The sequence below is a fragment of the Xiphophorus hellerii genome, chromosome 1, assembly GCF_003331165.1.
Source record: "Xiphophorus hellerii strain 12219 chromosome 1, Xiphophorus_hellerii-4.1, whole genome shotgun sequence".
Lineage (NCBI taxonomy): Eukaryota > Metazoa > Chordata > Actinopteri > Cyprinodontiformes > Poeciliidae > Xiphophorus > Xiphophorus hellerii.
In genome coordinates, this window is record NC_045672.1 from 10,706,688 (window position 1) to 10,730,490 (window position 23,803).

Consider the following 23,803-nt stretch of genomic DNA (forward strand, 5'->3'; position numbering starts at 1 on the left):
AGATCTACAGTATGTTGTGTATATCTATAAAGTAGAATTAACTTTGTCTTTTTCATGTAAAACTCTGAAGTTGTTGTGTTGTTTCTGCATCTGCTTTCATCCCAAGCCACTTACAAATTATAAAATAGCAATGCGGAGAAGAGTGGCTCCCATTTCTTCAGACTCTTTGAGTCGGCACTCTGTTTTGCGTCTCCACCCGCTGAAATGTTTACACTTTCTTTTTTTTTGCTTTGACTAGGCCATTCTAACACACACAAACATGCGTGTTAGATCTGTTGCTGTCCTGCTGGAAGCTGCACCTTTTTGCTCCAGTGTCAATTAATTGTGACCTCTATCAGGTTTCCCTGCGCCTGCTAAAGAAAGACACCCTCACAGCATAATGCTGCCACCACTTGTTTCTCCTTGTTGAAAGTTAAATTTGGTATCAGTTCACCAGAGCAACTGCTTCTCTTCATTTTTTTGTGTGTCCCGTACAGGAATTTTGGCAAATACCAAACAGGATTTCTCAAAGCTCTCCGTCATCTCATCACTCTTCCATAAAAAGGCAGCTTACTAAGGACATCGCTAACAGATTCTCCCACACCTGAGCTGTAGATCTCTGCGATTCCTCCATTGTAATTGTGGCCGTTTCTGCCGTCTCTCCAACTGATGTTGCCCTTTCCTACATAATAATGGTACTCGACTGCACAATTCTTCGAATCAGAGTGTGCTATTTTTAATAACTGTATTTTTTATTTTATTTTTGACCTTGTGTGAATTTGCCTGCTTCCATCCGTCCAGCTGGCACATCCTAATTTCCCCCCATTGATGATGGAACAACAAGCCAAAATGCATCAGTTTTAATGGGCCGCCAGTGTTTTCAGTTTTTCAATACTCCTTCCTTTTTCAGGTGACGGACTGAACACTGAGGTCAGACCTTCAAACGGAGGGTTATTGTTTTATGACTCTGCTTTAAACTTCTTCACAACTGCTTCCTTAAGCTGTGTGGGATGTTCGCTGTGTCACAGCTGTAGTTAAACTGAGTTTAAGTGATTTACACATGGAGTCTGTTTACTTATTGTGTGACTTCTGAGTAATCTGTGGCACTGAATCCAAAGTCCTCCTGATTAGTTTGAAAATCTCATAAAGATTTAGCGATGTGAAGAATTGCTGGTGCTTAAAACTTCCAAGAAAGCACCAGCCTGACATGTATTTGTGTAAAACTCCCAACCTGCTATTTCTGCCTCCTGCTCTCCTCCCTTCACATTTGCTTTCGATTCATAACATTAAAAAAAATGAGGCTACTGTCTGTTCCCGTCACACCTGACGTGTCTGTGCAAAATCAGACCTTCCCCCAAAAGGTTCAGTGTTCACCACACTGTTGCTGGAGCTCTTTGTCTGCAAGTGTGTGGGAAGATGGGTTCCCCTCCCACCAGCGGCCCGAGAACTCCGAATTCCTGCCATAAAATCCCGTCCATCACTGAGACCTGCGGCGGCGCGGGGCTGCTACCCATCAGCCATCTCTCTGTGAGTGTGGTATCTCCCGTTTCCCACACTCTGTGCCTATTCACTGGCCCTGAGATGGGGGACAATAGAAGTGTGTCTTGTTACACATCACATTAGCTACGGTGTTTGATCTCCTGTTGAAGGGGAAGAAGGGGAGGGGGCGGCTTCAGCCAGGCCATCTGGCCTGGCATACTAGACCCTGAGAAAGTCTCAGGCAGGCATGCCACACTATCCACAACTTCTGCACACAGCAAAAAAAAAAAAAAAAAAAAACAGTTGTGAAAGACTTTAGGAGCACTTGAGACATAATTCAAGCTTCGGGCGTCACACCGCGACCGGTGGAACAGAGGAAAGTGGAGCGTGTGACCTGCAGGGGAGTCCCCGGCCCATTTCTCAGTTTCTAAAAACGCCTGTTGGAAAACAAGGATGGACTAAACAGGGTATTAGCAATCCCTGTGAGAAATACTATAGATGGGACAGTATATACAAAAAATGCAGTGCTGGGATGTTTTTTCCCTGCTTGTAGGTGTATGGGTGTCATACATTTTGATGACATTTTGATCAAAAGTCTTTGGTTGTTTATTTCTGTCCTGTCCCTGCATCTGGTCACCTCAGCACACTGTCCAGATAAAGGATGCAGCGTAGAGAAGGAAGTGTGAGCCAGGCTTAAATTTACAGTCAGGAGACGAGCAAAACTGAGTGCCAAATGTGAGAAAATGTAGAAAGTAAATAAATAATCAGGTTATATTTTCTTCTTCATTCACAGACATTGCAGTATTCTTGCTAGAGTTTCGCTCAGCCTCCTATTTTCCAGCTGAAAAGGCCAAACAGTTTGACCACTTTAATAGTTAAGTTGCAGCTTTAATTATTCGTAATGGTGGTTTTTCCACTTTTAAATGTCACTTATTTGACTGATTTCCTTGACTGATCTGACTTCCAATGCCTGACAGTTACTACAATGATCATTTCCAACTTGTTTAAATGGATTTTTTAATGTGCCTTCTTTGAAGTTTAGGGACTTTTTGAGAATCTTCAGAGGTTTTGTGGGAAACAAAAACTTCCTGAATTGTTTCCACACATCCTTGACCAGAACATGAGGTAAGAAGAGACACTTTTGAAGCTGGTAACATGAATGACACGTCACAGAACGAAACTTCAACCCCACCAAGCCAGATGCGCCACGAGGTGGACGACTCAGGTAGCGTTGTTGGTCCCAAGTATGCAAACAACATGTATTTTAGGTTAATTGTCGTGAGGTAGCAAAAACAAAACTTTATTTCTAGTATTCCTTGTTAATTTTTTAAAAGTGATATCTGACATTTGAATTGTTTTATTTTACTTCTTTTGAATTGTGCTAAGACCTTCAACGTACTGAGAGAAAATAAAAGCAAAGACCTGACACAGAGGCAGAACAAATCTGAACATCAGACTGTTCAAATTTATAAGCTTCCACCAAGAAAACGTTTTTTATGTTATATCATTCCTGTCTTGTAAGTTTAACTCATTACATCTACTGTTGAAGTATCTCATAAATAAAGAATTTGATTTAAATCTCAAATTGCAGGGAATTCCTTTTAAAAGCCTCTTGACCTGTTCCTGTAATCGACCTGCGATTTGACCTGCTGATCGTCTTTCAGGCGAATGTTTGATAGATGAATCAGATCCAAGTCAAGACAGCTGAAGGTGATTTGATAACGGGAATAAGCTGAAACACGGCATATAAAATAATGATTAAAATTAAGACAAACACTGACGGTTTCTGTGTTTAAAACTTCATCAGAAGTTGATTTATTTCACATTTTCAAATGCAAACTTCTCACAGAAGCAACACGAGAGATTGTTTCGGTAAAGTCTGAAGCGAGAATAAAATACCTTTGTAAAAGGCATCAAGTAGAAGATGTGAAACATCTATTATGGACGTCATAAACAGAACTTCCAGTTACACTCATTCAAATAAAAGCCAAACAATGGTTACAAATACACGTGTTACAATCCCAACAGGATTACAGTAAACATGGATCCACTGGCTCGATAAAACTTCATCAACTGAAAATGATGAAACATATAAATCGCTGGTACTCAGTATCGATACACAGATTGTTCCGGCAAATGTCTCAGACACTTATAGAAAATAAAACCAACATGGTTCAAACGGCACAGCAATGGCTTTCCATTAACGTTCCACTCAGGAACAGAGAAGCGACTAATCACAGAGTAAGTCTTTTGAAGGAACGAACACACATGGTGTGGATATTCAGTACAACCCGACTGTTTTCAGTGTTTCCATGGGAACACCAGCACAATTTCACTACACAGTTAAACTTGTGCCCAAGGTTGAAGGAAGTTAGACTCCAGGGGAGTCTTTTACTTTTCTGTCCATGACGTTCACAGACGTAGTGATCTCTCTCTCTCTCTCTGTTGGGAGGTTTCACCAGGGTCTCCACAGAGAGCCGCCGGTCGGGCCCAGCTCCTTGTTGGAGCTGACCCGATGGAGGGGAGAGCCTGGTGGAGAGGGGCTGCCGAGGCCGAGGCCGTTCCTGCCGGACGCCTGCAGGCCCTGGAAGTGGCCGAGGAGCAGCCGGTGAGCCTGAGTCTGGACCTCGCTGCGGGACAGGAAAGCCGACGGCCTCCTGGACGCAGCGGGAGTAGCCGTCCCTGGCCGTCATGGGGCCTGGAGGTCAGGTGCTGCTGCTGCTGCTGCCAGCTCCTCAGGTAGGACACGGCCATCTCCAAGATGTCGGCCTTCTCCTGCTTCGAGTCCGGCTGCTGCCGGAGAAACTCGGGACCCAGCAGGGATTTCAGCTGCTCGATGCTGGTGTTGATGCGGTCTCTGCGTAATTTCTCCACCATCGGCTTTCTCAGCTGAAGGACAGAAAAAGAGAAGATGGTTGAGTAAGTTTGAATCACTTTATATTGTCACTTTTCAAGGTAAGCAAATGAGGGAGTCTACGGTTTTTTCCTTATACAAAAGAATTCTTATTCATTAAGATCTGAAATGTTAAAAGAGTTTTGGTGTACTAAAATAAATTAAAAACCCTTTCAGGCTCAATTGAGCTAACACTTGCTATACTTAGCCAAGTTACAAAACTTAAATAGAAGCTGATTTTGGTGCAGAAAAACTGACCGTTTAGTAAAAGTCATGATTCTACCTTGGTTATAAAGAAAGCTTTGATAATTTACATTGGAAGAAATTTTTATCCTGACTACAAGTTTCCCTCTGCATCAACCGCCTGAGCCGGATCATTCTAGAATGCACAAAATCAGTCCAAGGGTCACAAAAACGGCCATTTTGGACACCCCAGGTCTAAGTCGGAGGAGAGGTTTACCTTGTGAGCGGGAGTCAGGTGCTCCTTGCTGGCTTGGCCGTAAGCAGTGGGCGCCATCGCTGCAGAGTAAGAGGAGCTCAGCGTGAAGAGCCGGGTCGAGTCTGTGCTGCCCCGTCTCCGCCGCTCCTGTCCCGTATTTATACACACACATCTCCATATGAATGTGTGAGTCTGAGTCCTGTCGGAGTTTCTCACAGTCCCCGGAGCCAATGGGAGCGCTGGGAAGGGCTTGAGGGAGCGCAAGGGCTGCCACAAGCTCAATGAAGTGTTTATAGCCGTGGGGACAATGAGTGTGCCTCCGGGGAGCAGGTGGAGAAATGGACCGCGAGAGAAAGAGCCCCGGGGTGGGGGTAGGGGGGGGAGCTGGGAGAGTGACCCGGCGCTTGTGTTGATATGGGAAAGTGGTGACCCCAGAGGGAAGCATGCCGCTGTCTCATGTCGTCTCCACTGCCACGTAATTGCAGACAAAGTGCCTCCGCCACCAGGCACACGTGGGTGTTACAGAGGGGCCAGCCGCTTTGAAAAGACCCAACATGCGGCCACTTCCACCTGTTGGAGGCAGCAAACCTCCCCGGTGCTGCCGCGCAACAGTTGGGACGACGCAGAAATGCCTAAAGTAAAAACAGGGAGGGGCGTCTCTGGAAGGAAGAGAACCGGTTGAGTAAAAACAAGCATTTATAAACGACTGGTTCAACCAAGGGTGTAACTTTGTGTCTGAGTTGGTGAGGACGAGGTGGTGCCAGACCCGCTGACGCTCCATCAGTTACTGGAAGCTCTTTTCTTTCTTAGTGCCAAGAATAAAGCCAAAACTTACATGTGAATACAGTCTTATTCAATAAATTAGGATATACGTCCTGATCAGGCCTGTCAGATTAATTTAGAAAATAACCTTTTAGCAGGTATTAAACCCACTTTGAAATATAAATATGTTAAAACGGGAGGAATCTAATTAATCTATATGATGTATTTCACTTGGTGATGGAATTAACAGAGGAACTTTTCAGTCATGTTCTAATTTGTGGAATAAGTATTTGCTCAATGCTTACCTACAATTTTAAACAGTTTCATAACTCAGTAATAGTTTTTGTGAAGAATTATCACACAGTTGCCTTTTATTGCCTGATTTTTTATCAAGTGCTAAAAACATCAACAACATGAGATTCTGTTACAATCAAAATGTTATTAAACATTTCAAAAGCAGAATAAGGAACTTCTGTGTAAACCAAATGAATCAAACTTTGTATTTTTCAATGATGTGATTCAGACTCCACAGCTGTTCCTCAGTTGGCTGGCAAAACCTTTGTCCTGCTGAATTACACATAGCAGGTCAGATATGATGTGTCTTAAATAAAACAAATATTAAAGACGCAAAACCTTTTTTGGGTCTGGTTGGGGCATTTCGTGAGTAGAGGGACCATCGATGTTACTGGATTCTATAAAACGTGGCTTGAAGCTGAGATGCTGATGTTTGGATATGTAAAAATATAAATTCTTTCTGAAAATAAATCTGTAAGTAGTTTGGTTTCTGTCAGTTCTGCAAAGATACAAGAGAGAACAAAGCTAATTTCTCTTTTACAATGGCCAATAATTAAATGTTACTTAATTGTCGCTGCAGGAGCCATGATTTAAAATTTGACGAACTTTGGCTCTTTATGCTTTATGAAATATTTCATCCTATTTGATGATTGCTCTGAAAATTGCCACGTTCTCCGACCAAATGACGCAATTAGTCCAGGGGGGAAAATGTATAAAAACGGGCGACTAAAAAACTGTGTCTGAATTCAGGGTCTGCGTCCTGAAACACCAGACCATAAACAGCCTCCACTCCTGATTATCTGTCAGAAAATCTAGTGTGTCGCCTTATTTTTGTGTTAATTGAACCGAAATACTCAGAACTGCGTAGCAGGAGTAGGATACATAATGAAGTTAAGCTCGCATAACTAACCTGCTCCCCTCTTCCTTCACATAGTTTTTAATTAAGGCTTTTGACTGACCTGTGAAATGTGATTCCCTTTGGACCTTGTCATCTTCCTCCTTCATAGCGTTTTCAATTAATATCAAAACGTTGCCTCCCTTTTTTCGGAGTCTTTGCTCGATTGTGACATTTTCCCCAACCACAGGTATTCCTGACTCGACGTAAAACAACGCGTATGGCGCACTGCCACGCACAAGTAAGTCACGTGATGTCCAATCCACTTGATCACTGAGGATTTACTGCTTACATTTTACAAAGGAATTTTAAAAAAGCATTAACTGGCTGTTACTGCTTTACAGCGCGCAGCTGCTTCCGAGTTACTGTCCGGAAATAGATGCAGGACACAGGTGTCAAACTCCAGTCCTCGAGGGCCACCGTCCTGCAGTTTTTAGATGTACCACAGGTACAAAACACTGGAACAAAATGGCTTAATTACCTCCTCCTCAGTTCTCCAGAGCCTCAATGACCTAATTATTCTATTCAGGTGGTGCAGTAGAGGCACATCTAAAAGTTGCAGGACAGCGGCCCTTGAGGACTGGAGTTTGACACCCCTGTAGGACATATTGGTGGGGACATGTCCACACCAGTCCTTCAGGAAGTTACGCCTATGGGTTCAACCATTATTGGGGCTCTTTGTTCAAATACTGGTGTATTTTCATAATTAAGGTCACAATAAAGGAAGTTTCAGTGTGAGGAGAAAAGGACATCTACAAATGTTAATTCTGTGGTTTCATGTATTTTTCACAATATTCACATCCTTTGAACTTTTTTCACATTGTCACATTAGAAGCCCAAACTTTCACGTATTTTATGCGGATTTCATGTATCAGACTCACATGACATGATCCAAATAATAAAGTGGTTCTCAGTTCATCTTTACAATCAATCGATCAATCATCAATCAATCAAGTTTATTCGTGTGACACATTATAGCAGCAAGGCGTTTTACATAATAAATAAGCAACATTTCAAAGTTATAAAGAATACACCAGACAGTCAACAGTTGAACAGACATTGCATTTTGATGAGTGCCGTCGCCACAGTAACACACATCAAATATGCTGGTAAACCTTTCATCTGTCATGGTTGAAAAGCAATTAACTGCAAATAAAATACAATTAGAAATTTGTAGAGTGGTGTGCAGTAAAAATGTATTGCAAATTTTTTGCCCAGGTCCCTCTTGAAAATGAGATCTAGATCTCAACGGGGTTTACCTGATTAAATAAAGGAAACTGAAAAATATTCCACTGCTGCGGTTCCGGGTTTGGGGTTTGTTTCATCCGTACATGTGGAGACTGAAGTTTTTTCCAATCTTTGCAAAAAAAAAAAAAAGAAAAAAAAGCACAAGTTCATTAGCAGTAGATGACAAACATCTCTGAATTTTAGTTTTCAAGTTTAGGCCTTCAGCTTGACCCAGCTTTGATAGACAAGACCAGGTTTGATATGTGAAGCAGACCTCAGTTAAAGTCATGACACAACAATCGAGATTGGAGATTAAACACTAACAGAGCATCTCATAAAGCCTTTCAGAAAAGAGATAATTACACCATCAGACAAATATATTTGTGGTAAATCCATTAAAACTCAAGGGCTTATGAGTTATGTAGCAGCACATATTTCAGGATAGTCATGTTATTATTGTCACTTTAGGGGAATTTTCCTTGCAGCAAGGTGGGAATTTTTAAAACACAAACAGAAAGGCTGTTGTTGTGTTGTTGCTTACACAACAACATTGACAAAACAGTAAAAAGTCTTTGCTGACAGGTGATCCGACTGTGTCTCCAATTAAGCAGCTTCAAGTTGTTGTTTTTTTTTTTTAGAAACTCTGATGTTGGAATCAGACTTTGATATACTGTGACTTTTATAGGTCACCATCAGCTAACACTTTCAGCTCTTCTCCTTTACTTACCGGAGTTGACTCTTCTGTTAGTACCATTTCTCTTCAGTCCTTCACTTTTCATGTTTGAAAAAAGGGGGAGCGAGTTAAACATTTGTATCAAAAACTCATTTTGAGCTTAAAGTCTTTCACATGACCAGTATTTCAGTGTATCTGAAGAGAGCGAAGTGTCAGAAGAATGCTTCAGTTGTTAGCTTGCCCGCTCTCAGCACACGTCAACACCCCAGGCACACACACACCCACGCACACACACACACACGCCCACACACAGGTTGATCAGCCTGCCGCTGGCCACGTCTCGGTCACACGCTCCCTTCCTGCCTGTGTGGAACGTGGGAGCTGCCGTGGTCCCAGGCTTCCCACACTTCAGCATTAATGACTCCAAGGCAGGCTGCACAAAGGAAGTGTGCCCCGTTGAACAAAGACCGAGTGACCAACCCACCCTTTAAACCACACACACACACACACACACACACACACGCACCAAGGAAGGCAAGGTTGTCAACAGAGCTTCCAGGCACACCATCTGGATGGATCGAGTGCTTTTGTCGGTCAATCAAGCATGAGAGGCGCTCACCGTGAGAACTGGAGAGGCTGAAATAGAGACGAGAAGTTAAATGAGAAGATCAAGTGTGTGTGTGAGCTGAGAAGCCTTCTAATTTGCTTCATCAAGATGGTTTTTAGAAATAAATGTAGGAAAAATTGGGCGTTTTTCTGATTTGTAAATAATTGCTTTGCTAGAGGTCAAATAATCAACTAAACACCAAGAAGTTACTATTTTAAAAACTTAGCATGTCATTCTTTACTAAATAGACACTTGTAAAACAAAATACACTGAGGAAAAAGTTTGTCCTCCACATTCCCACCAAACATCCTCCCATAATAAAGCATCATGGGAGCCACAAGAGGTTCCTGAAGGGCCCCTCCCAGCTGTTTCCTTCAGATTGGGGCCTTTGTTTATCATCGTTCCAACTAATTTATTCACTTTCTATTGTCACTGCGTTGCTTTTGTGATTGGTCAAACGCGGTGAGAACCAGCATGGCATTAAATGAGTGGGAAAGTTGGCGTGAAGAAGTATTTAAAGGAGGAAAACCTTGTTGGTCAAAATCATAACCTTGAAAACCTCTTGAAGGCCCTGAGTGAGCGACCGTCATGAGGATCAGCGCACGGCGTAAGTTCATTTCCTGGACGTTTAGCTTGAGTTGATGTTGATTTAGAACTAGAAAGTATTTTAGATTGCATTAAAGTGGAGATTTGATTTAAAAATGGGGAGGAATCTATAAGGATCCCAAAGCAATAGCATACTTTGGAAATCTGCTTTCAATACTCCGTGATGAATTCCTGTGATGAATTTTAAAAATAAAACTCAAATGTTTAAAATGTAATCCCATTTCTTTTCAGCTTGTGTAAGATGAGCCTTTTGGAAAGGAAGCACACAAACAAAGCAGCTCAGCTCAGCTCAGCTCTGGAGAGCCAGCTCTGTGCGGGGATGAGCAGTCGGGGACGCCTGGGACAGGCTCCACTGAAACACTCTTCATTTTCCAGAACGGCTTCACCCGAGCCTGCAGGGAAGTCATGAGGCTGCTCCCTTTTCCCCCTGCTGAGGACGTGATGGCGCTGTGCTGCCAGTCATGAATGGACAAACTGATGGATTATGTAAAAAATATTTTAAAAAATGGTGATTTTGTTTGGAGCGTCCTTGAAGATGTTTCACTCAGGGGAAAAAAAACCTTATTTTTTAAAAAATATTATTTTTATTTAGGTTTATTCACCTTATTAGGTTTAAATTGTGAAAAGCATAAAATAAAATAAAACTCTGTGACTTTAGTGGTTCACAAATGTGCATTCTTTGTCTTAAGCGTCCTTTAATGTGGACCGCGTCATTAAGATTGTTTGATTTAAACTGAAAGCCATATTCTTTTGATTAAAAGGGTAATTTTTATTTTACAGAATGTTTCGAGACGGTGTTTATAGTGTATGAGACACGTTTTTGCCAAAACCCCCCAAAAAGATGCAAAATGAGCCATCATGTGCAGTTCTGTCTTTGTACTCGTTATGGAGCGCTAGCTTTAATCTGTTTAAGGTTATCTTGAGCAGCTAATTCTGAAGGTAAAGTTAAGATTCACATTTTTATTTTTCCCAGATGTCATATTTGACCTCATCATGAATGTTGGAGTGTGTCGCCCTCTAGAGGTAGAAATAGAGAAGTGACGTTGGGATTCTAGTTTGGCAAAGTGTCTTGATAACGTTAGCTTTTGAAATGGCGCTAAAGTGAATTAAAATGAGTGGAAACGCCTCAGTGTGGTTTTCCCAGCTGTTGACTACCTACAGAGAAAACTACTTCTCAGTTGTGATTATTTGCAACAACTTGATTGTCAGACGTATAAAAAGACTTTCACTAACTGGACTTTTTTTTTTTATGGTGGTACAAATAGGAGGAGTAAATACGTAAGGTGTATTAATTTAAATAAATGTGATCCCATCAACGTTACTGAACGTAATGATGGTTTGTCCACATCCGTAAATTATTTCAGATTATGTTTAGGAGTTATAAGTAAATGTAGAATACTGCGAAGAACTTCAAATGATCTTTCTACAGCAATAAGCCACCAGGAGAGCAAAACAAAACACCCAGAGCCTAAATAAATATTCATTACTTCTGGAATGTTTCTACATTTTGTCACAACTGCAAACTTTAATGTGTTTAATTTGCAATTTGAGGGAGAGAGAGAGAAAAACGTCTGTTCCACGTCACAATTAATTCCTTTACAAGTCTGATAAATGTGTGCAAAACGAACTCAGTCCATCATGAGTCAATGCAAGATGAATAGAGTCAGTGGTTCTCAAGTTTGGCCGCACAGATTCTCCCATTCATTAGAGGCCGCACTTTGACTGGGCCGTTATGACCCAAGTTAGTGTTTGACAACACATTTTGTATGTGGGCCAAAAAGTTTATTTTGGACTCATCTGACTAGAGCATCTCCTACCTTCTTCCAAATAAAACACTGCTGACCTTAAACAATGATTTTCTTCTGGTCGCTCTTCCTTAAAGTATTTGTTGAGTTCATTACCAACACTTGTCCTATCAGCAGCTCCCCCCACATGAGCAGTGGATCTCTGGAGATCTAAAGAGGTATCATGTGTCTTCTGACAAAAAGTGAAAAGGTTTAAGGTCCATGAATATTTGTGCAGTGCACTATATGCGGTGACATAGCTCCGGTATGAAAGGATTTCTTTCTAAATGTGCAAACAGCAGCCAAAACAGAAGAGGTTACCCTTGAATCAGACTGAAAGTATTACAGCTTTATTAATTATACGCTAAATTCAAAAAAAGCAGACATTCAGCAACAGTTTAAACATTGTAGCATTGGGAAAAGCAAATCAATGATGAACTGGGGAAAGTGTACACCATGCATTTAGATCTGAAGAACAACGACAGAGTTTTCTGTCATCTGAAAGTGAGTGAGATGCTGAGATTTACTTCACATAAATTTTGGTTATCGTCCAGAGAGTGTAGGTCGGTTAATTTGAAAAGTCTAAATTCGAGTGGAGAGTGGCCTTAGAAATGAAGGAAAGCAAAACCGAACAACAAAATCATAAGAGGAAAGTGTTTAAAGCATGTAATGCAAGTCTGTTTTATTGTCATTTTAGACATTTCTGGCATCTCATTGCAACAGATGGAATCTTTCATGGACTTACTTCAAAAGGCAGAAAGTATATGGAAAAAATTAAATCAAAACTTTTTATTTATTATTTTTTTAAATCCCGTTTCACTTCTGATGTTGATAAAACAAACCCAAGACATTTTTATTCTCCCGACCGTCACTCAAATTTCCAGTTAGAATCCACATAAACTTGTAGACTGAACAGCAGAGGGAAAATGACAGGCACTGCAACCGTGTGACTATGAAAGCACTCTGTCGATTTAAAAACCCCCGACCACAAACCAAACTCCAAGCAAAACAAACAAAAACAAAAAACGGAAAAGATAAAATCAAATGCCACTCGTAATATGAGCCGGGTCAAATCCCAAAAGTATTTCGGTTCTTCTAATGTCGCACCGTACGGGGCGAGGGCTCCAAGGCCAACAGCTGAATCACCCCAAAACAGAATTCACAAGTTCTTACTGTCAACCAAAAAGATCCACGTCTGAATGTGAAAATGCTGTTGACTTGCTCAGAAAAAAAATAAGGAAAAAAAGAGAGAAAAACTTTCAGCTTTCTGACAAGGAGAGCGCACACCAGAAATATTCACAAAATTTCTAAAAAGGTCATTTTTAGTCGAGCTTGCTAAAAAAAAAAAAAAAACAGGATCATGACTTTAAATGAAGACTTCAGCAGTTTCAATCAGTCCGACAGAAAGTAAATTCTGTTTTAGCGCATCATTCCCCTTTTAATAGCGGCGTCTTGGTGGTAGAGGTGTTTAATCTGTTTTTGTAGACTACACACAGGTTTTGCTTATTTTATTCTGAGATGTCATATGGTTGTGGGAGTTAAGGAGGAAGCATGGTGTAGACCAACTGCATGTGTTCTTTGTGTCTCAGAGTGTAGACCTCTTAGTTTTTTCTTCTTTTTTTTTCTTCAAGTTGGTAGCTGTATCGATTATATTTGTCGGGTGTTAGAGGGGTGTGGTTGGTTCAGGGCAATGAGTTCAACACATCCTGCAGGAAGAGGTCTGGCTCTGGGATTTCAGAGAGGAGACCTGGAAAAGATACAAACGGTTGCAAATTTGAAACACTAGGGGAGGGGAAGAACTACTTGGTCCAAATAATTTTGTAGTTCTAAAATCAAACAGGGAGTGCGTTTCCACTGACCTACAACATCAAAAAACTCAGACATGGACTCGGCGGGCATGAGCTCATCTTGGAAGGCCCTGAGCACCCGCTCAGAGGCCTCGTAGATGGGCATGTCGTTGTGACGGACATATTCTGCCAGCGAGAAGGACCAGCCCCCCTCTGTGTTGCTGGTAGGTACTTTCTGTTATCAACATAAGAGCACAAAAAATATTTGTGATCATGTTATGAGGAAACATATCATAGATGGACACATGGCTCACGTAGAAACGAAGTCTTCTTGAATACTGCCAGATATGTCTGCTAGAATATTATCTTGCTTTCTTTTATGCTTTGTACTCCCTTTTTTACTTGGGGGGAGGGGGGGAAGCAATGCATGATACACAAACCAAAATATAACAAAGTTTTACAAAGCTGATCTTAACGCCCTTTCATCAATGTTTTAACAGCTTCTAGTGAAAGAAATAAGACAAAGCGAAGAGAACAACGCTTCAGGAGATGATTGTTTTCAGAAGATTTTAAAACATTAGTGGACATTTACCCTAAACATGTCGTAGACGAGATCCACCAAGCCCCAGAAGAGAAGAGGAGAGCGGTACACTGCATATTCCTTTGGTGTTTTATCTGTGACTCTGGAAATTAAACAAAAAAAAAAAACAAAGAAGAGGATTAAGACAAGTGTGAAAAACTGTATGATTTTATCTTCATCTTCAAGATAATGAAGCAATGTTAGAAGTAGGGCTGGATTGTAACATAAGCAAATGTAGTTCCTGCAGCTATCACCAACTCAAATCTAAACCTTTTTAATGTTGACTCAATGATCCCACTACTAATGTTAGCATCCACACTTTAATGGTCGCCATAACTAACAACATGCGATCCTCTTACAACAGAATGAAAAACTACAGTTCTCACCAAGCCTCCTATTACCTCCCATCCAACACATGTGCAGTATTACAACTTAACATTTAAGACCATTACGAGTGGAATTTAAGACCTGTATCTACACCTAAATGTAAGAACTTCATCCAGCCAACTGGCAATGAATTTGCATTTACCCATGATAGACGCAAAAAAGAAAACTAGTTAGCTAGATAGATAACAAGGGTGTGTTAGGATCAATATATTTTACTTAATATTTGTCAATGTATGTTAGTAATGAGTTACCGGTAGTCTCAACCAAAAATCCCACGAGAAGAAAAATATACATAGAATATATGATTACATAGTTCTATCAAAACAAAATTTAAGGCCTGTGATTATTTTAAGGCCAACCATAGTTTTTGTTTAAATGAACTGAAGACATTCCAAGGCCTTCATTTTAGATACATGAACTTAAGACTTTTTAAGCCTGCGTGAACATTGTGAAGTGAAACAAAACGCAAGACTGCCTCACTGTCAAACGTATGCAAGACCACAATCATAAAAAACAAACCAAAAAAAAAACTGGACCGATACAGGGGAGAGTGTCGTACTTGTTTGTGGAGACAGCAGAAACTTTGCGTGCATGTGCGGCGACCAGTAGTCTTCGAAGGAAATAAACCCGCTGAGCTCCTCCACTGTTCAGGGGGCAATATGTGCATGGCCAGGATGGTGAAATAATGAGGTCCTTCGACCTCATAAGAGCTCTCCACCCATTTGTCGCTCGGCTGCTCCTGGAAACTCTGCAGATTCTTCTCTTCTCGTGACGTAGCCCTTGTACTGAACAGACAGATCTTAAAATGAGACTCACTGTTTCCGGCATGAAGCTGGCAGCAGAAACACCGAGGTGATGTATAGTTGTGAGGTGTAAAACGTACGTGTTGAGAACATAGAGCACTGTGTGGATGATGTAGGGGATGAGGTGGATGTTGCTCTCGCGGCCCCCGCCTCCTGTGTCCACGCTGAACGACTGTTCGGTGGCGAAGCGCAGAAACAGCAGTTTGGTGTCGTGGATGTTGAGTTGGTACGTTGGCTCCCGCTGACCCGTGCACTCCTGAAGATATGTGTTGTGCCTGCGTGGTAGACACGGTCGGTCCAGAACAATCAAGCTGTGATTCAATGAGAAAACATCTAATCCCTCAATGTCAGACAGAGTCGGATAGTCACCTTGCTAAGCATGTGGCAAAGGCTGATTCTGGCACATGAGGCCCCCAGACGGGCAGCAGTCCGTTGCACTTGGTGTTGGCATTCTGGAGAGCAGCGCTGTCCCACTCTTCTCTCCCACGAGCCAGCCTGATTGGAGGAACAGCATTAGGCGTTTGCGTTGGAGTAAATCAGAACAGAGGAGGCATGAGAGCAGAGGAGGAGGTTACCTGACGGCGGCCAGGTGGCAGTCATAGTGGACTATGTTAAAGTGGGACACAGGTGCTGTAGCCCTGCTGCTTGCGAGGCTTGTTTTCAAATTCCTCCAAGGCCACACGCTTTGTGAAAGTGTAAATACCCAAAACTTTGGTTGGCTAGTGAGAAAGAAAAAGAGAAAATCTTAGTGAAAACTGTTATGCTAGCTGCTCAGAGGGGCCAAGCAGATCATTTAGCCAAGAGCATAATGTTGCCAAATTGTTTGGCTTTGCATAATGTTTTCATCCAATGACCTTTTCCTGCTTTGTAGAGTAATCATTTGTATGTCGTTACTAGTTTTCCCACATCTAAAGAGTGAAAATATGGCCCGTTCCTTTTTGGAAAGTCCAACTCCAAACTTAAGTTCCTCTGTGAGTAAAATATTCTCACAGCAAAACATTCATGTTTCACTTTTGCTCTACTTAGGTGTTTGTCTATCGCATAAAGCTCCAATAAAATACATTTAGGTGTGTAATGTGATAAAACTGTGACAAGGTTCAGCAGGTCTAAATACTTTTGTAAGGCAGTGCACATAATATCGCAATAATGACCTTACACAATGTAACATGCTTGTCTGTCATAACAACGCTGATGAAGCATCCAGCCTCTGAGGAAAAATTTGCTTGCGTGTATTTTAATAAACCAAGAGGATTATTTCAGGTCTTTATCCAGCCTGCACACCAACAGATCCAGTGAACTTTTCCCAAAGCTTTAAGTCTTGTAACCTTCCAGCATCCCACCTATTAAGATGCAGCATTCAATAGATCTTACCAGAATTCTTTTTAAACCCAATGTATAGTTCTTAGCAGAGCAACTAGTATGTGAATGTTTGTTTGCTCACATCATTAGATATTTTACTGTGTTGCGTTTAGGACCTGCTGGATGTGTCAGTTACCTGGAACTTGTAACCCTCTCTGCAGATACAGCAGGTCAAACCTGGCTCCTCAATCAGCTCCTCCATTTGCTTCAGAAGTGAAGTTTTTGTGACAACCTGCCCCTTCTCGTTGGTCTGAAAGGCAAACACGGATGAGATTTAATAAAACTATACTATTCACACAACATAAAAAGTACTGGTATCTGAGCCTACCGTCATGCCTAGAGTTCCCAGAGCCTTCTGCCTCATGGCCATGGCCATTCGCTTCTTCTCGGCTCGGGTTTCCCTGCGTGCTGCTTCAATCTTCAGGTTGACGTCGCGGTGTTCCCGCAGAGCCTCCAGAAGATTCTCCGCCAAGGTCCCAATGCCTTCGTCACTGGATACCTGCTCCAGCTTGTGCAAGTTGGTTATTGAATCTGTTCCTATCAACACCTGGACGTAAAAAAAAAAAAAAAGACATTCATTTAAATTTGAAGGAAGGAAGGATGGAAAAGTATTATTTGTCAATGAGTTACTGGAGATTTATTTGGTCTTGTGTACCTGTGTGGGTGGATGCTGCACAGCCAGACCACGAAGCAGTCGGAGGATGAAGGGTAGCGCTGGTCTAGAGAGAAACTTCTTCCAGACATCTGCATCCAGACTGATGAAAGCAACGAAAATTTTGTTTTGAAGATTTAGGATAATACTAAATAAAATCTGAATTTTTTAAAAATGACCATCTCCATATATATATATATATATATATATATATAGCAGAAGGAGACCTACTTTTTGGCATTTGGGATATGCTTCTTCATGTAGTCCAGTGCACTCTGAGTGATTCCTTTCTGGAGAATGAGGTCTTTCAGCTGATGGCCGTTGCTGTTGTTCTTGATTCCTGCTGCGATTTTGCAGAAGCAATCCAAAAACACTTTGTCTTCTGCACTGTGCTCCTCATCATACCTTAGAGAAATATTACAGAAGTCACGTTTACAAAAGTCACCTAAACAAGTGTGGTTCAAGTTTATGTTTTTTTATTTTTATTTTTGCATGTCTCCCAGTGAAAGTGGCACATTTCTCACTTGTCGAAGCTGCAGCACGGTTTGAAGCGTTCCACCAAAATCTTCATCTTCTCTAGTTCACCAAAGGAGAGAAATGGGATGATGCGCAGCAGACCCTGCAGCACGCTGGGGTTCGAGCGAACAAAGGGAGTGTTGATCTGGTCTAACAGCATGACAAGCTGGTCTTTGTCACCCGTGAGCAGAAGGTTACCCTGAAAAAGGAAATCAAAAAAAGTTAATCATATAATTAATTAATGATACAAATATTCATTATAAGTTTTCTTCATGCAGTATTAAAGTTGAAGAGAAATACTTGGACTCCAATAAATATGAGCTAATAATGCAAGTTGGTTCAGACTCTGTGCCAGTAATATTTTTTGTTTAACGCAGCAGAAAAATGCTTTAGTTGGAAATGAATATGTTCTGCTAAAATCATAGAAAACTACAATTTAGTTTGATTTCTATCAAATCACCAACTCATTTTTCCCTTAGCTAGATACAGTATCCACCATCAAGAGTCCAACTTTATTGCATATTAAAGGATTTATGAATATTATACAATCCTAATTCAAAGAACACGAATATTTTGCTAAGTAAATGGAGGCAGGTGACACTTTTATATCTTACCTTATCTTCTGAAATCTCTGCGTTGGCTTCATCAAGAATGATCTCCATAATGCTCAGAACTTGTTCGGCTATGGAGGCTCCACCGCTGTCCTTACTCTCCTGTTCTGCTACCAACGCCTACAAAAACATTAAAAAATGACCTTTCAAAAATATTTACAAATAGCCTTTAAAAACGCCAAACTATTTAGATTTAATGATTATCTTATCAGATTATCTGCTGTCAGACATACCAGGTTTAGAGTTCCCAGCATGACGTTGAGTGTGTTCATCTCTGGTTTGACCAGTTGTTGCCGGTTGATCTTTACCTTCACGCAGTAACTGAACAACTTCAGCAACACCTGAGGAAACAAAAACACAAGGATCAACTCAGCTGCTAAAACATTCAATATCACAACTGAGTTGCCAAGTTTAACTTTACTAAATTATTTAAACAGCCCCTGTTGTAATCAATTTTATTCATTTTGCAGACTCTTATGCATCACTGCCTTAAAAGGCTTCAACTAAATGCTAAGCTAACAGGTTTGGCTTACAGTTAGCAGATGTCTTCCTTGTTTAAAGTCTTTGATCCCAGACAGTCGGTTGAGCATACACTCCAGTCCTCCGCACTGAGCCATGACTCCTGCCATCTTGTACACTTCTTCGTCGTCCTCCTCTTCATCTGTAATCAAATGTTTCCCTTATTTGTGAACAATAAAGTGGACGTTCGACCTGTTCATACAGATTTAATTCCAAATTAAAGGTTGGATTTAAAAAAAAACAACTATTCTGTTTGAGGTTACATCACTGGAATAAAAGACAACTTACACATATATATATATATATATATATCTATATATATATATATATATATATATAGATATATATATATATATCTATATATATATATATATATATATATATATATATATATATATATTTTACCAGGGCTACAAATAAATGTTCCGAGCATTCAGGATTAAATTATAAAACAAGAGTGCATGGGAACATTCTGTGTAAAGGACATGTTAATAAATAAAAATCTAACCTGTGGTTGAGTCCAGAGACTCTATGAACTCCTCAGTGGCGTCTCCGAGCAGACCTCTCATTCGATAAATGATTCTCATTGGCTCACCCTTTGGGGGAAAAAACACCAGGGTCAAGGTATTAAATAATATTACTGGAATATTTCAGACCACAAACTTCACATAAAATCAAATGTGCATGCTGGTAATTAACTGAGAAAAATGGAGATTGTCTCACCTCATTGGTCGGGCACCACACCTTCTTATAGACCTCTGCCACTGAAAGATCTAAGCTGATGATTTTGTTGTTGACCAGAAGCTGTGAGAACCAGGGGAGTGCCAAAAGAAATTTACTTTAAACCTTCTGATAAATAGAAGAGTTTGATTTAAAAAAAAAAAAAAGAAAAATAACTTTACCTCCATGCCACTGTCGTCTTCAAGAAGCGCCACAAGGTCGCAGTCCTGGCAGATCTTGTTCTTGATGTCCCTCATCAGAGGGCCGATGCCCGGCTCGTTGCTGCTGTAAGGGTTTCCTGGCATGCGGCCCTGCAGGAAGTCTTCCTGCTGAGGATCTTTTTCCAGGGTCACGAAGAACTCTGTCACCTCGTTCTCCTCCTACACAGGAAACAACAGATCAAAACACATCAACTTTAACAATGTACTCAACTAGTATGTTTAATAGTCATGAAATATATATTTTCTCACATTTTTAATGTCTCATGCATTTTTTAGTCTATTTTTAAAGTAAAAATAAAATATGTAAAGTTCATGTTTAATTTACTGCAGATATTTCTAAAGGAGGCTTAAAAAACAAAATCTGCAAAACCACAGATAAAAGAAAAAAAAAAAAAGAGTCTAATGGCCCGACTTGAGTGAGAAACCAAAGAATGAATGGATGGATGGATAAAAGGATGGATACAAGAGAGATGGACGGCTGAATGGACCGAGGGACGGATGGACATCTTAATGGAAAAATGGACAGATACAACAATGCTACAGAGACTAAAGTCTGGATATGCAACTATGTTTCCATACTTATCAAGACTTGAAAAAACTGATCACATTCCAAATTTTATCTCAGGTTTATGGTAGTTGTATTTATGCTAATAAGCGAATGGTAATGTGAACTTACCGGGTAGATTATGCTGCACAGTCTCTCAAAAATGAACACAGGTGTTCTGTAATCGTCTAGGTTGTACCGCTTTGCCGTCTCGATGCAAACTGCCATGAAGGCTTTGGTTTCAGACTCTGTACCTATCGGCAGGACAAGAAAACCATTTTTATTGTTCAGAACGTCAAAAATAAAATGTCTGCTTTGTATGTGTTTTGGGGTCAGTCATTTTAAATAAAGGAGACCAATTTGATTAACTTAAAATTGTTAAATGTTTAAGTGTCAAATCCAAAGATTTTATGCTTAAAACACACACAAAAACATGAATAGCAACACATTTTGTGGGGAGGGTAAATTTTCGGTCTGTTTATGTCGAGTCTGAGCAGACCTGTCGTCATGTCCTCCAGCATCTCCAGCAGCATGTCCTGAGTTTCATCGATCAGCTTGGTGCGCTGCACCACCAGCTTCCTCAGACACAGGTAGCCATTCAGCACGGTGCCCACCAGCCGGCTTTTGAAGTGCCGCTTAATGGACTCCACCTCCACAAAAGAGGACAGGAGTCCTACAGTGCAATAAAACAGAAATTACTATGACAGCAAACAAATGGTACAGTGTGTTAGAACACAAGGTGAAGGCAAGCCCACCAGTTAGGCTCTTCAGAGCATAGCCTTGTTGTAAGTCTGTGCTCAGAGTTGCCTCCTCCAGAGCCAGGAGGTTAGCTATTTCCTAAAGAAAATAAATGACAAAAATGGAGCATTAAATTAGAGATTCATAGTGGATTTGCAAATATAAACATAAAATAACCTGTTTTCAAAACTGCAAAAATCTGAAATCTACAATGCACATTTTTGTCAACTTTTTTAGTTTTGGGTTACAGATTATTAAGTAGCCCCACAGCAATTAACAAAAGCAACTCTTGAAAAGGTTTGAACTGTTATTTTCATTTTTCTATTATATGAATAATGTATTGCCTTGGTGATAAGATTTCCAACATAGGGCAGAACGCCGCGGGCGGCCAGGTAGACCTTCCAGTGTGTTGGTTTGATCAGCTTCTGGTACAGACCCAGATATTCTGCTGCACACTCTCCAGCCACACTCAGCTCGTCCAGGTAACTGAAAAACACACAAGAGTACTGCCCATATTCACAACTTATCTTTCTCTGTAAGATTAATGTTTGAATTAATATATAAATTAAGACAAAAATTTGTCTGAAAAAAAAACCCCCACACCAGCTAACAGTATTTTTGTGTCACTATAGCTTTAGTTGCACACAGGATTGTGTTTTTGAAACACTTTTAATTTTTTTTGTCATACTTTCACAATTTTAACACATTCAATAATTCTAATGTATTAGTATGTTTTATATTTTTATTTGATGTACATTATTTTCTATGTTTTGAAATGTTAGGTTCTAATGATGTTTTTTTCACACTTTTTAAACTTTTTTACTTTTCATATATATTGAAACATATTTAAACTGTCTCATTTTTAATATATATTTAGTCATTTACATATTTCTCTTAGTACATTCAATTCTTTTCATCATTATCTTCACTTCTCAACAAATTGGTAAACATGAAATGGATTTTTCACTGGTTTGGTATAGGTTACAAATGGTCTCTCTATAAAGAGCTTTGCATATTGAATGATATGATAGTTAAGAGTTGCACTGGTTTGTGTTTCGGTTCCTACCTGGTCAGCAGGTCCAGGACCTGCTGCTTGCGGCTGGGGATTGTGGTAAGAGCTTCCACGATAGTGCAAGCAGCCTGCCTTGCAGCCTGGGTGGCTGGTGTAAACAGAACCTGCAACAAGCAATAAATTCACTTTGTAAACTGAATTCACTCCAGTAGATATTTTAGCTCACATTCGCTACCTGAATAACGTATTACCTGCCGTAGCCAGTTGTTATGGCTCAGCTTGAGGAGACGAGGGAACAGGCCTTCACCTTTCCTGGATCTCATGAACTGCTTCCACTTCCAGACATACTTCTCCTGCAGATACTGCTTCCTTAACTCTGCTTTCCCCTGTGGCTTCGACACGGCTTCCTGGCCTGAGTTAATGTGAACAAACCAAAGAGTGAAAGGTTCATCATTACAAGCTAGCTCATCACCAATGTACTGAGTGTTTGTCCAGATAAAGTACTTACATCTTGCAGGGAGGCACTTTTTCCAGGCATCATAAGATGCTTTGGGATCCTTTTTCAGCCAAAGTTGAGCTTGAGCATGAATTTCGTTGCTGTAGGGCCTGACTGTGGTCAGAGACTCAGTAGCAGCATCCTGTAAAGAAGCAACAAGCAAAAAAACTGTAAAATGTATATCAAATACACAGTGAAGATCAAAGAGTCAGTTTCAGACAGAAATGAAAACAGCTTAAAAGTACAATATCAACCTCAGATGAAAACTCATGTTACATTTGAGTTTTTTAATTCCAAAATTAGTTTATTACGTATCCTACAAATAAACAGCAAACAGCTAAAATCCACAAAAGCTTTACAAAATTCTGAGGATCGGTAATCTGCCAGAAAGCTTCAATCTCTGCATTTTTTCAAGCCTTCCAAAAAACGTGCAGAGCTTGTCTTATAGATCATAACTTCTCAACAGTGCAGTCATTTCCAGGTGTGAAAGTCAACCAACTCAGATTATTATTTTTTTTTACCGTTTTAATCAAAAACCCAAAGCATATGAAAACAAGACATTAAACAGTTAATGTTTACCTTATTCTTCTTGCTGGTTGGTGCAGGAGGCTTTATCAGCTTTTGCAGGATTCTTAGGCACATGAGTGTGATGTTCTCCACAACTACAGGTGTCTTTATATTAACAGACATCAGGAACAGGCTGAGAGCTAAAAAAAAAAAAAGGATATAATAGGAAAACAAAAAATCAGACTGAAGCTTAACTGACCAAAATCTGTAACAAATTATCTACCATAGAGAGTTATAATGACTATGAAAACCAGAAGTAGAAATCTCATCTCCGCAAAGAAAACTTATGAATCTTACAAAAAATTCAAGGTAAAAAGCTGGAGGACCTTTTTATATTGCGGCAAAATGAAAAACTATAAAAGTCAAAGCAAACAATAAGATATTTTATTTCAACTTACAAAAAAAATCAGGATGAACTTTTAAATGAAATAAAATAGTTCTGGATGAGAGCTCAGACTTACCACAACGCAATCGGAGCTCCCAGCATCCTCCCTCCTTGGAAATTGAGTCCGTTAGCAGAAGCATCTCGTACTGCAAATTACTAACCTGATGAGAACAAAAAAAACTATATTCAAGATCAATCTGCATAGTACTAACATAGATTTAAACACCTTGACCTAGCAGCTAGATTATGTCCAAAGATGTGTGGGACA

General features: G+C 40.3%; 1 protein-coding gene, 1 long non-coding RNA gene and 1 pseudogene across 2 annotated transcripts in view; 1 reads left to right on the forward strand and 2 right to left on the reverse strand.

Moving 5' to 3' along the window:
• Positions 1-3,241: 3,241 nt before the first annotated feature.
• Positions 3,242-5,726, reverse strand: LOC116709586 (transcription factor HES-5-like; annotated as a pseudogene).
• Positions 5,727-7,320: 1,594 nt separating this feature from the next.
• On the forward strand, positions 7,321-12,114 carry LOC116725317 (uncharacterized). Its single transcript, XR_004340381.1, has 2 exons — positions 7,321-9,855; positions 10,086-12,114. It is a non-coding gene; the product is annotated as an uncharacterized LOC116725317 (long non-coding RNA).
• The window catches only part of ubr4 (ubiquitin protein ligase E3 component n-recognin 4), a 51,355-nt gene continuing 39,524 nt past the window's right edge, over positions 11,973-23,803 (reverse strand). Inside the window, 29 exon segments of the mRNA XM_032571265.1 lie at positions 11,973-13,385; positions 13,498-13,660; positions 14,018-14,108; positions 14,952-15,028; positions 15,030-15,177; positions 15,276-15,470; positions 15,565-15,690; positions 15,771-15,820; positions 15,822-15,914; positions 16,691-16,804; positions 16,883-17,101; positions 17,210-17,309; positions 17,438-17,611; positions 17,731-17,921; positions 18,337-18,453; positions 18,567-18,674; positions 18,867-18,994; positions 19,361-19,448; positions 19,576-19,656; positions 19,755-19,952; positions 20,470-20,591; positions 20,837-21,010; positions 21,093-21,174; positions 21,420-21,561; positions 22,142-22,251; positions 22,339-22,499; positions 22,596-22,725; positions 23,163-23,290; positions 23,612-23,696. Coding sequence (XP_032427156.1) covers positions 13,321-13,385; positions 13,498-13,660; positions 14,018-14,108; positions 14,952-15,028; positions 15,030-15,177; positions 15,276-15,470; positions 15,565-15,690; positions 15,771-15,820; positions 15,822-15,914; positions 16,691-16,804; positions 16,883-17,101; positions 17,210-17,309; positions 17,438-17,611; positions 17,731-17,921; positions 18,337-18,453; positions 18,567-18,674; positions 18,867-18,994; positions 19,361-19,448; positions 19,576-19,656; positions 19,755-19,952; positions 20,470-20,591; positions 20,837-21,010; positions 21,093-21,174; positions 21,420-21,561; positions 22,142-22,251; positions 22,339-22,499; positions 22,596-22,725; positions 23,163-23,290; positions 23,612-23,696 — 3,660 coding nt within the window. The 3' untranslated portion in view covers positions 11,973-13,320.